Source organism: Semicossyphus pulcher, unplaced genomic scaffold (assembly GCF_022749685.1).
Source record: "Semicossyphus pulcher isolate SPU_LCO1_2020_fin unplaced genomic scaffold, fSemPul1.0.p SCAF_16, whole genome shotgun sequence".
NCBI classification, from domain to species: domain Eukaryota; kingdom Metazoa; phylum Chordata; class Actinopteri; order Labriformes; family Labridae; genus Semicossyphus; species Semicossyphus pulcher.
This window is the reverse complement of record NW_027211670.1, coordinates 4,759,342-4,771,565: the sequence shown is the minus strand read 5'-3', so window position 1 is coordinate 4,771,565 and position 12,224 is coordinate 4,759,342. Positions and strand designations below refer to the sequence as shown.

At 38.4% G+C, this 12,224-nt stretch overlaps 1 protein-coding gene across 3 annotated transcripts; it reads left to right on the top strand.

Annotated features, from left to right (window-relative positions):
• Positions 1 to 361: 361 nt before the first annotated feature.
• On the top strand, positions 362 to 6,186 carry LOC138593032 (NHL repeat-containing protein 3-like). 3 transcript variants are annotated; one of them, XM_069663855.1, is made up of 4 exons: positions 368 to 427; positions 717 to 1,058; positions 3,065 to 3,267; positions 3,772 to 6,186. In XM_069663855.1, exons 2-4 carry the CDS (start codon positions 809 to 811, stop codon positions 4,363 to 4,365), a joined length of 1,047 nt encoding a protein of 348 aa, XP_069519956.1. In that variant the 5' UTR covers positions 368 to 427; positions 717 to 808; the 3' UTR covers positions 4,366 to 6,186. The 3 variants fall into 3 exon arrangements, with proteins under 3 accessions (XP_069519953.1, XP_069519956.1, XP_069519954.1); XM_069663853.1 differs by having other exon boundaries at positions 414 to 427; positions 712 to 1,058; XM_069663852.1 differs by having other exon boundaries at positions 362 to 1,058.
• Positions 6,187 to 12,224: the final 6,038 nt, after the last annotated feature.

The window sequence follows — 12,224 nt, the reverse complement described above, 5'->3', positions numbered from 1 at the left end:
TGAGAATTATGGTGCGATAAGAAAAACAATGATTTTAAGACTACATTTTGGTAATACATGGCGTTATTTGAAATAAAAATATACAATACAGGAAGTTTTGGACTATTTGATTAATAGGAAACTTTTAATAAACCTCAAAAAAATGGATAGATTTGACTTGCATGACCTGTTACAATAATGTTAGTCAGCACAGACAGACAGACTCGATAGAAATGATAATAATACATTTGATTATTTTATTATTATTTATTAGAATTAGTGAATGTCCTAGTATTCGATTCATGTTCCATACCGGGTGGTGGCGGTAATGCACCATAACGTTGTTTGCTAACCGCCAAAAAAACACACTCAACAGGAAAAAGAGAAGAAGAGGACGAAATAGAAGAAGAAGAAAAAGGAGAAGAAGAAGAGGAGGAGGAGGAAGCAGGTTAAATCTTTCGTAACACATATACATTTAACATACCCTGACAAGTAGAGCAATAGTATGTGTCTTGGGAATTCAGTTCTGGTTTTTTTGCAATACTTTGAACGGAAATGCTGTTTGTTAATTTGTATTACTTGCCGCGCTGTTGTGTTGACATTTAAGGCTCCAGAGATCAGGAAGTGATGCTGCGTTGATGTGATCAGCGGGCTTTACTTAACAGATAATTCACCGGTTTTTCACTATACGGCACCTCATGACATTTCACTTAAACTGCTTCTTTGTTTAAGAGCAGACAGCTGACGTTAGACCGCTGCGGTGTTACAAACACTACACGTCACCGAACCAGGATATTGAACACAGCACGAGCCAGCAGCGAAACAACTGATGTTTGCGAAGAAGAGAGGCCATACGTGTTTAATAGCGTCCAGTATGGCTTCTTTAGTCGTGCTCATGATGGTGTTGTACTGCACCATCGGCACACAGCTGCAGCCAGGCAGCTCCACCCTCAGGCAGGACTACAGACCCCTCTACAAACTGGACCAGACCTGGCCAAGGAACCCAGAGGTGTTCACCGGGGATGTGTTTGGAGTGGCTGTCAACCAGTATTCTGAAGTGGTGTATGTGGCACAGAGAGGTAAACAAGTGATTCACTCTCTAGTATTTCTTCATTTCGATTGTTTACCTAAAATGTAGCCTTTCCCCCCTCTTATTAGGGAAAGCATCTATTGATACCTTTAGGTCACATTATTTTAATAGGTGGAGGTGGGAATGTTTATTTACATTTCTGAATACGATTAAAGGACCAGTTGTTCACAAGTAATCTGATCTGATTGTATAAAATCTTGGAAATGGGTCGATCTGGATGAAACTTCCAGTATGTGTTGTTCAAAACAGTAGGACTGGAATTTCTTTGATCCATATAATCAGGATTTTCCTGATCCATGCAGAAGGGTGATGTAAGATGGATTTCAGGGATAAAGTGAAGTAAAACCTTTAAATTGTTAAAACAATAAAACATCAGTTTCATTTAGTTTATAATGTATACATGTAGTTATATATTAGACTTACATTGTTTAAATGTTTCTTTGATTATGCATCCCTTATTGCACCTTAGTTTTTCATGGGTCTTCATGTACCCTATGACCTAAGACCCTATCGTGTCCAGGTTCTGCCCCATTCTGTGACTTGGGTCCTGGGTCTGTTTTTTCAGATTATTACATATTATTTATTTGTTACAATGTTACAATTTCACTGAGCAGACGCTTTTGTCCAAAGCGACGTACAGAGAGTGAGTTAATACAACAAAAGCAACGATCAAGAGAGGAGGGAACAAAGTTAGTAAGTGCCAAAAAACAGCTTCAAGTGCGATCGGACACTGGTGCCAACAGGCAGGGTATAGGGCATTTAAAAAATAATAGTAATAATCATCAGTAACATCAACAAGATCAGTATATTCATCATCATCATCATCATGAAAATCCTAGTCAGCATAAACTACATCCTCGATGTCTTCATCATCAGTAGCATCAACCTCAGGTCAGAGGTGTTCATGAAAGAGCTGGGTCTTTAGCTTCTTCTTAAAGGTGGAAAGGGACTCTTGTTGTGGGTCAGATTAAGAGTCTGGCTGTTAAAAGAAAATAGAAAATATACAGAGTTTTTTTTATTGACTATTTTGTCGTGCTGTTTTCTGTCTCTTCAAATTAAAACAAACACTTTAACTCTTTGGGGGCTGGCCATTCTAACTCTTGTTCATAACACAGCTAATAATTTACATTAGAAAATGCAGTCACATTTTGAGCACTGCTAGTCTGGTTTTGGTCATCTTTAAATGTTTTTGTCTGGATCAAGTGGATCCAGTCCAATCTTGCACCCGAAAAGTCTGATGGAATATTTAATACTGCACTGTAAAAAAAAAAAAGAAAAGAAAAAAAGGGTTCCGCATTTTTAAGAAATATAACTTTGGAACGACTGGCCCAGATTTGCAAACACATGAGACAAATCGTGTACCAATCTTTGTGAATGTGACTTTTTTAACTGCAGACTATTTAGAAAGTAATAACCCTATCATGCCACAGGACTGCAGAGCTTTAAGCTAACTCTAATTACACACATAAACTGGTAACTTTTATGTAAAATATTGCACCTGGTCCATTACTAATACAGTCAAATAAAATATACAACAAAACTGTTACAACACAAATTGTTCTTATTAAGGGGATTATGGCTGATCTATAAAGCATGTGAGTGATTTGCATACTACCAATGATTAATAAAGTACACCTTATTAGACAGTTGTTCAAACATTACTTTGGGGCACACCTTGTTTGTTTAAGCTGTGACATAATTGAAAAATAATAGTCGACCTAAATTTAAAGCATTATAAATGCACCTCCTTGTGTAAGTGTTTGTGCCCATACAGTTTTATTAAATACATTTTGTTATTTTTCTTCTCTATTCCTACATTATTGTTTAGTGCAACATGCACAGGGATGTAGAAAAACAGAATAGTCACATAATATTAACATGAATGTACAGGAAAGGATAATCAAAGAGATGAAACGTATCACTTTACCCACAGGGGCTGCGTAAATCAACACAAAATGAAAGTTCCTCATAACTACTTTAACATTTCTCCTATAGGTGACAATGTGCCCAAGGTGCTGGTGTTCACCATACAGGGAGAATTCCTCATGGCCTGGAACACCACCACACTGGAGATGCCTCATGGGATATTTCTTGCTGACGCTGCCTCGTCGAACCCCACTGTTTGGATCACAGATGTGGGGAACGGTCCGAATGGTCACACCATCAAACAGTATTCCCCGTCTGGGAATCTCCTGCAGGTGACTGCTTAATCAGGATTTGATTTGTCAATAGGAATTGTTGTCTTCACTACTTAGTTTACTATTGAACTATTTAGTGTGATTTGTTGAATTGGAAAAGCCAAATTAAGCCTGTAGTGGCAATTTGCTCTAAGAACAACCAGTAAAAAAGAAAGTCAAAAGTTTCTTGTGTTTTATTTTTAGGCAAACAAACAAAAATCGTCATCTTTCTCGCCATGGTAAAAACCATTAACTTCTCTGGCAGCCTGCCCATCCTATTCCCTCCTACCGATATATGCAAGTCTACCCCTAAGCCCAGGCTGCAGAGTGCTTTAAAACAAAAGTGTCAACAAATACTTAAATTGGCCAAATGATATTACTAATCTGATCAAACTATTTCAGCCATATCCTTTAAACAAAAAGACAACAAAATTGATGAATGAATAAATGTTTTTTGAGTGACTACATTTTTAAATAATAAAAATCACATTTCCTTGCCGTTGATCATTTTCCTGTACTTGTCAGGTGCTTGGTACACCAGGGAAGGCAGGCTCTGGGATGAAACCTCTGCAGTTCGACCAGCCGGCTGAGATCTTCGTCCACGAATCTGGAGAGATGTACATTGTTGACGGTGACGGTGGGATGAACAACCGCCTCATTAAGCTTTCCAAAGATCAGGAGCTGCTTTGGATGCACGGCGAGAAAGGACAAGGCCTGGCTCAGTTCTACATTCCCCACAGTGTTACTGTGGACAGCGCCCAGCGTGTGTGGGTGGCTGACAGGGGGAACAAGAGGATCCAGGTCTTTAACTCGGTCACTGGGGACTGGCTGGGAACATGGGGGAGCTGCTTCACCGAGGACGCACCCTACTCTGTCCGCCTGACCCCGGACAAGAAGTACTTTGTCGTCGTGCAGCTCAACACCAATCAGATTTCATTGCTGGACGCCCCACCGGTGGGTCGGATTGGTCAGTGCACGGTGGTGAGTGTGATCCAGCTGGCTGATGAGGTGAAGCCACACCTGGTGGACCTGGACCTGAAGACAGGGGCCCTATATGTGGCCGAGATCGGAGCTCAGCAGGCCCAGAAGTTCACTCCTTTCACTCTGGGTGGGCTTTGACTAAAGAATAGATATGGCATGATTGATCACAAAACAACAGTAATATCATAAGTTTTACCTATTTTTTAAAAATGGGCCAAAGATGTCCATGTGTGTCGTGTTTAATCTTGTGTACAGATCATAAGGTTGGGGTTGGGGAAAGCTTCTGGTCTTGTTTTTGTATATAAAAGTAAACAGAGCTTGAAGCCTGAAGCAGGACATTTTCTTCTCAATTAGTTGGCCAAAACCTGCTTCCACCCCCAGTTTTGTACAAGCCTAATCCTTGTTTGGCACGGCATGCAGCTAACCCAGATCCTGCCACGTGCATAGTTAGACCTCAAAGGGGGCTTAAGCACCTGCAATTTGGCTTCCAAGAAATAAAGTGCCCACTTTCCTGTAGCAGATTCTAGAGTGCACACAACCTGCCCTACTGAACATGTATAGAGTTTAAAGCCAAACTACTTTTGCTTTTAACAAAATAATATGCAGTTAATTACAACCGGGTTAGTTTACAGTATAAGAGTTATTCGTTATTAATACAGTGTAATCAGTAACTGCTATTATTAGGTGATTATATGGGTGATCAGCGTTGTCATTGTTGTTGGTTGATGTGAGGTAATGTGCCATTTGTATTTTCTTGACTTTGCACTGTTTGAAAAGCTGCGATCTTCTCTGAGTCAAAGCTGTTTCCATTCTTTACTGAAGACACTTTAAATTATTGTGTGCTTTTTTCTGTTTGTCTTTTTTTAAAGGCTACAGCCAAATTATTTTGCACATTGTTGTCTGTGAACACTTCATAATGTTTTTGATTTTCTTTGCTTCAGAATCATCTGTGTTTATATGATCATTACTGTGAGACATATTATGAAAATTGATTAGATTTTTCCATGACTGTGTTGCCACTATGATGAGGGGTTTCTTTAAGCAGGGTGACAGAAAACAAGGAACTCCCACTGTTTAGAATCATTATATTATTACATACTCTTGCACAGCAAAAACTATCTCTAATAATTAAGCTCTTTGTCATTCAAGATACTTTTGTTTTCATAGCTTGTTTGCCCGCCCGTAAATCTTTGTTCCATCCAACCCAGGTCCTCGTCTTGAGGACTGAGACCTCTTGTACGATGTCTCGTGTGGCTCTGCAGTAGCTTCGTCAGGTGTGGTGAAATAGCTGAGAAGACAACAGTCAACAGAAACCCTGAGTTACTAACAGGCTGTGGATGTTAAAAGGACGTGGGTCTCTCTCAGGCAGGGCTGGTCTGACAAAAAATAATACTATTGCATTATGGGAAATGTAGGATTCAGGGTTTTAGGACTTAAATTACAAAACTACATGACTGGAGCACATCTCTAATGTTTACATAATTAATGTGTTAAAACATAAAACTTGTTAAAGCTTCTTCTCTTGGAACTTTTTGTGATTGTAAATATTTGATTTTTCCCCTTCAACATATTTTAAATCAGTTCATCTTGGCCTCCATGTCTCTGCTAAAGTGTACTTGAAGCATTTGAAGAATGACGTATGGTAGGCCTGTTTGGTTTCTTCATAATTTTCCCTGTGTAGTAAACGCATGGATTCCTATGCACTATATGCTTTAGTGTATTGGCTTCTTCTCTAACAACACAACACAGCAAGTATGGCCTGTATATACAAATGTACTTGCACTTGGATGTTTAAAATGATGTTAGTGACGTATGTTTGTGCATTGTGGGGCTTGTATGTATAAATTGCGTAAGAAGTTGTAGATAAAAAGAAGGTTTTTTTGAAGTAATTTAAAAAAATAAAAAAAAAATTTGTGTCTTGCTTGAAGGTTAAAGGTGGAAGATAAAATTTTAAATCATCTAATCAAAGCAGAGTTTCTCATGTTTACTATGAATTTACTGTGTGTTTTACTGTTAATATCCAGAACCATGATGGATAATAATAATGGAATATTATGCAACAGTACAATAATATCATAGAAAGAGCGTTAGTTACCCAATTCTTTCTTATTCTTAGAACATACATGACTTTGAACCATCAGCTCATCTTCCATGTTCTTTTGCTTCACTCTACCTCTACACCAGCTGAGAACAGGAGGTGGAGCTCACTGTATGCAGTTTGTACTTCCTGGCCACTGCAGTGAAGAGGTAAACCCTGAAACCTCTCCATTTTTGTTGATTGAATTTGATTGTAGCGGATTTAAGTAGAGATAGAGAGAGAGCTCAGGAGCTTCTTTTGTGGTTTCTCAACAGCTGACTATCAGGCTCCCACTGATACATGTGAGCAAATGTCCAACCAAAATTGATTGTATACAATCAAGCTGGATATATTACCATTATCATTATTATTATTAAAACCTAATTTATTGCACTTGCAATGCAACAAAACTGTGTTGGCTCAGTTCAGAATTCAGCCCGCGTGCTGTGTGTGTTTTAATATTATGGACAGACGCTGAAGGACACAGTATACAATTTAGAAAATGATAACCTCTGGGTGGATTACCATCAGGTTGTTACAGACTTTGATTGCTGCATGTGTCCAGTTTTAAAGAGAAATATTCAGGAACATATTCAACAATTAAATGTGAATGCAAAAGGGGGCAACATGTGGGACCCAGCATGAACCCTGTGTAGCATTACTAGTAATTCTAGCTAAAAAGAGATTTGTGCGTGGCTTAACGGCCCTGGTGGTGATTAAATAGTTGTTGGTTAGAAGAATGGTTCAGGAGGAAAAAATGCAAGAGTAACTGGTATTTTTACTGATTAAGAATTGCAAGCAAAACACAACCGGCATTAACCAAATAAACAGGAAAATAACAAAAAACCCACAGTGACAGCTCACACAGTATTTTATACCCTCCTGGCCCCGTCAGAATAGGATCAAACCACTGAGGGGGTTAAAGGGAACCACACAATGTGATTCACAATGAAACAAAAGTCAAACACAACAATATAAACATTGAATGACAATATTTCAAAGTGAGCAATTTAAGCAAATTAATATATATTGATAACATAATCAGTTTTAGAAACCTGTTCAATTTCCCCTCTTTAAATTAAACAAGGAAAACATCCTCTAATGTTCGGCTCCACTCTGTGTCACTGGGCACTGGTGGCCTGACCAAGCCTGATGACTGCTGGCTGCAGGAAATGAAGGGAACCTTGACAAGGTGTGAGAATCTGAAAACCTTTTCACACTGCTATTTTCTTCAAATGCAAAGACAGAAGTGTGATTAACATATATACAACATACATTGTACAATAATGTCAAAGAAATGAATACTAACATCACCGCTGCTGTCTGTCCTCAACCAGTCATTGTGGAAACTCTGGGGGCATTTAAAATACCTCATTTGCAATAATAGTCTTCCACTTGTCTTCTCGAACACTGGACCCTCCCAGCAATAGTTAGCACTCTGTCTGAAACTTCCCTGTTCGTGTTCACATCTCTCTCATTTGTGCGGGTGATTTGTGTGTGCGATGGTTGTAAAGGTGTAAAAACGTCAAACCAGGAAACAGCACAATGTGAAGAAACAAGATGACAAAGAAACACATTGTACATTATATCACACTATATTACACACACACACCTGATTCTAATTTCTACTCCCAGACTGTAATGATATCAACACTTACACTGTCGTAACTTTTCTATACTATTGGTTCATTTTATTTTATTTCTTTGGTGCTTTCTGTACAATGTCACTATCTTGTTTGTCATGTTAATCCACAAATAAATAAAAAAAAGATGACAAAGAAAGATGAACAGATAACAAAGTCATGCAGCAGAAAGTCTCAACATTTACATTCAATCCATCACGTTTTTTTCTCACATGTAGACATACCAAATACAAACAGTGATGTTTAATGCACAGCTAATGTGCTGTATCATCCCCATCTTCTGCTTGATTCTGTTGAAGAACAAAAAAAAGTTGTTACAATATTTATGTATATGTGGGGACAGAACAGACTGACACATATCTTTATATAACTGTGTTTAGTTACCTTGTTAAAAGTGTGTCTCGCGTACCTAACAACACTGTTAGTTACTTCATCTTTAGCCTGTAAAACATCACAGGAGTGAAAATAAACAGTCAAAAGGTGTCCATTACATGTATTTAAAAAAAATAATTTGAGAAAGGGCAGCTGTGAATAATTATTAATTATGAAAGAGAATCTGCAGATATGTCACGCAATCAGGAGGGCAATCACACAATCAGGCGGGCTAACTGTAACTAGAAAATGCAATTTCTGAAGAAATTGCGGTGTGAATGCTGTCTGCTGAATAGCTTACGCTAATCTGCTAATGCTGTGCTTGAATGTTGAATGAATATAATGTATAAATGTTGTGGAATATGTTGTTGAAGAGCTGACACTAAACTGCTAATGCTGTGCTTGAATTTTCAATGAATACAAGTATGAAAGATGTGGAATATGTTGTCTAAGAGCTGATGCTAATCTGCTAATGCTGCGCTTGAATGATGAATGAATAGAAGTATGAAAGATGTGTAAGGTGATGAGAGTGAGTCTGGAGGTGAGGAAGAGGACTGAGGAGGTGATGAGGACAATGGAGGAGTTTAAAATGGAAGACCAGCCTTGAAAAATGCTTGAGAGACTGTTCAAATATATGTCCTGTGTGTGTGTGTGTGTGTGTGTGTGTCAACTGAGCTCCAATTGAACCCAAGTGACCCCTAGCTGAACTCAGCTGTTGCCATGGCGATGGTTCATGAGTAGCAGTTGTGTCACTCCTTAGTTTGGCAGTTGATTTTAACTGAGATTTCAGCTGAAAACGTCCTCTCAAACTTCTGCCATTGTGCCAAGACCGTAAATGCTATCAACACAAAAATTCAATCTGACCATCACGAGGGTCTGAGGTAGCTGTCAGGCATTTTATGCCTCTACTCCCAAAAATGTGGCCAGAGCAGCAAATACAAAAGTATAGTGAGCTTCACATCGGAGTCCTGCTCACCCTGTCTGGGTTCCATTCTGCTGTAACCTGCTCACAACATTATCATTTACATAACTGTTTAGTTACCTTGTTAAAAATGTGTCTCGCATGCCTAACAGCACTGTAGGTTACTTCATCTTCAGCCTGTAAAGCAGCGAAACAAACATCACAGGAGTGAAAATAAACAGTATAGTCCTGCTGTATGATGTGTGTATTTCTGCATTTTCAAAAACAGGTGGACATTGTGGTTGTGACCACCACCGAGCCATCGTTCTGCCTCAGGTCAAAAGTGTCAATTACATTTATTAAAAATAATTGTGTTTTTAAAAATCTTTTTCTGCTCATAATTGTTAATCATCAGCATCTGCAGGTATGTGGGTCATTTAGATACAACAGAGATATTAGATATCCTTCTGTAAAGGCACAGTGTTCTGCAGAGGGACAGAACAGACTGACACATTTATCTTGATATAACTGTTACCTTGTTGAAAGTGTGTCTCGCATGCCTAACAGCACTGTAAGTTACTTCATCATCAGCCTTGAAGGCAATAAAACAGACATGAGAGGAGTGAAAATGAACAATAGAATCCTGCTGCAAAATAGCAGAAATAATAAAGTGTTCTCTTAAAATGCAACTGTTAAAATTTGCATGGATATCTGCATTTTCCAAAAAGAGGTGGATATATTGTTTGAACCTTTAACCGTCACTGACCAAAAGTTCTTCCTCAGGGTCAAAAAGTGTAAATTACATGTATTAAAAAATAATAAGTAAAAAGGGCAACCGTGAATTCTTTATTTTGTATTTTAAAATTATTTTCTGTTTATAATTGAAATTCAACAGAGATATTAGATATCCTTCTGTAAAGGCACAGTGTTCTGCAGAGGGACAGAACAGACTGACACATTTATCTTGATATAACTGTGTTTAGTTACCTTGTTGAAAGTGTTTCTCGCATGCCTAACAGCACTGTAAGTTACTTCATCTTCAGCCTGTAAAGCAGCGAAAAAAAACATGAGAGGAGTGAAAATAAACAGTATAGTCCTGCTGCAAGATGCAACTGTGAAAATGTGTATGTATTTCTACATTTTTGAAAAACAGGTGGATATATTGGTTGGGCATTTGAGGCAAAAAATCTTCCTCAGATTAAAAAGTTTAAATTACAGGTATTAAAAATAATTTGAAAAAGGGCAGCTCATTTTGTGCTCATAATAGTCATTTATGAAAGAGCATCTGCACATCATTTATTGTTCTGCTAACCTTCCTGATGCATGCCCAGTACTCCAGTGTAAACAGAAATAATCATGATGGCAGCTCAGTAGCATTATTTGTTAAAAACAAAAAAGAGAGAGAAAAAAGAAATGATCATTATGTCTCACCGCTGACGGTTCTTCGTTTGTCTGCTCTAGAAGAGAAACAGTAAAAACTCCTGTTACTGACTCTTAAAGCTGTACATAAGTAAAAATATTCAACTACAAAACTTCTGAATATTCTTACTGTTTCTCGTCAGAATAAACCAGATGATCAAGGCCGCCATCATAATGAGGATCGACAGACTCAGAGGGATGATGAGAGTCAGCGGGTGAATGGGAGCACTGCAGCAACAGTTTCAAACACACCAACACAGAGGAGAAAATATATATATTTTATTAGTGACAAAAAGAATTGACCACATTTCATATAAGTCACATTGGTCAAAATATATACATTCAGATGCCCTTCCAATGACGTTTGATTTTCTGTCTATAAGTTAGCCATAGCACAGTGAGGCGACTGACCTGTGGGATCCAGCCTGAACTGTGGTGTGTTCTTCATACGCCAAGACAGTCGTGTGAAACACAGGAGTGGTTGAAAAGGTGTTTGAAACGGTGTTTGGTGCAAGTGTTGCTATGGGAACAACACAATGATTAACAGAATCATACCACAATAATCAATTAAAATATCACTTCTACATTACAATTGTAACGCTGTAATCACTATAACTGGGCTTTTAAACTAAGCACCAAAAGCTTCGAACCATCTATCAAAAGACAAACCTGAAATGAAAAACAAATTAAACATGTTGCTCCTTCATGAACACCTCTGCGCTTACAGATATAATTGAAGATTGTCATTTAAATAAATGTCTGTTAAGTCTCTATCTATTGCCGAATGAGGTAACACAATAATGATTGAGCCAATGGTCCGCTGATGAAAGCCTTTGCATTTGCAGTATATAGTATTATTACAGACTGGGTGTCTGTGGCGACATTCGTGGACAAAATCAGATCCTGCGCCCAGTTAGTGACGCGATTTCCATCACGCAGCAGTGCTTGGTCTGCCAGAGTTGGTCTAACAGTAATCTACTACGGCTGAACAAACAAAGAAAAGGTCGATGACTACAGATACAACTTCAACAAGAAGTGAAAATCCAAAGAAGCAAAAAAATTTGCCGCTCAGATGAAGTCAAACCGCCTAAAAAGGAAAGCGACCGTCAGCGAGGAAAAAAAAGTTTCAACGGTAACAAAGGGAGCCAACCGTGGACGTGTGGTTATCTGGGAGTTTTGTGCCAGCAATAGCTTTTTATCACCACAAGGTGCCGCCAAATGATGAACAGAAAACAAAAAAAAACTAAACACCCTGTACACTGCCTGTCGGCACCAGTGTCCGATCGCACTTGAAGCTGTTTGTTGACACTTATCTTCCCTCTTGTCTTGATCGTTGCTTGTGTTGTATTAACTCTCAGATGTACGTCGCTTTGGACAGAAGCGTCTGCTTAATTAAATTGTAATCGCTTGTCAGTAAACATCATACTGATATGTTCAATATCACATTTTAGACATGCCAGGTATGTTAATTAACTGACTGCATGTTGCAAAGACCAATAACTTCACATTTGAACATCTTGTACTCGTCTGTACTGTCGGTCAGTATTATGGTACTTACTGGTTCTGGGTCTCTCTTGAACAGTTA

Excerpts from the sequence above, each read along its gene's own strand:
- LOC138593032 (XM_069663852.1), top strand. The coding sequence starts at position 809 with ATGTTTGCGAAGAAGAGAGGCCATACGTGTTTAATAGCGTCCAGTATG. Across the intron at positions 1,059-3,064 it reads GGTGTATGTGGCACAGAGAG|GTGACAATGTGCCCAAGGTG; the intron begins GTAAACAAGTGA and ends TTTCTCCTATAG. Across the intron at positions 3,268-3,771 it reads CGTCTGGGAATCTCCTGCAG|GTGCTTGGTACACCAGGGAA; the intron begins GTGACTGCTTAA and ends TGTACTTGTCAG.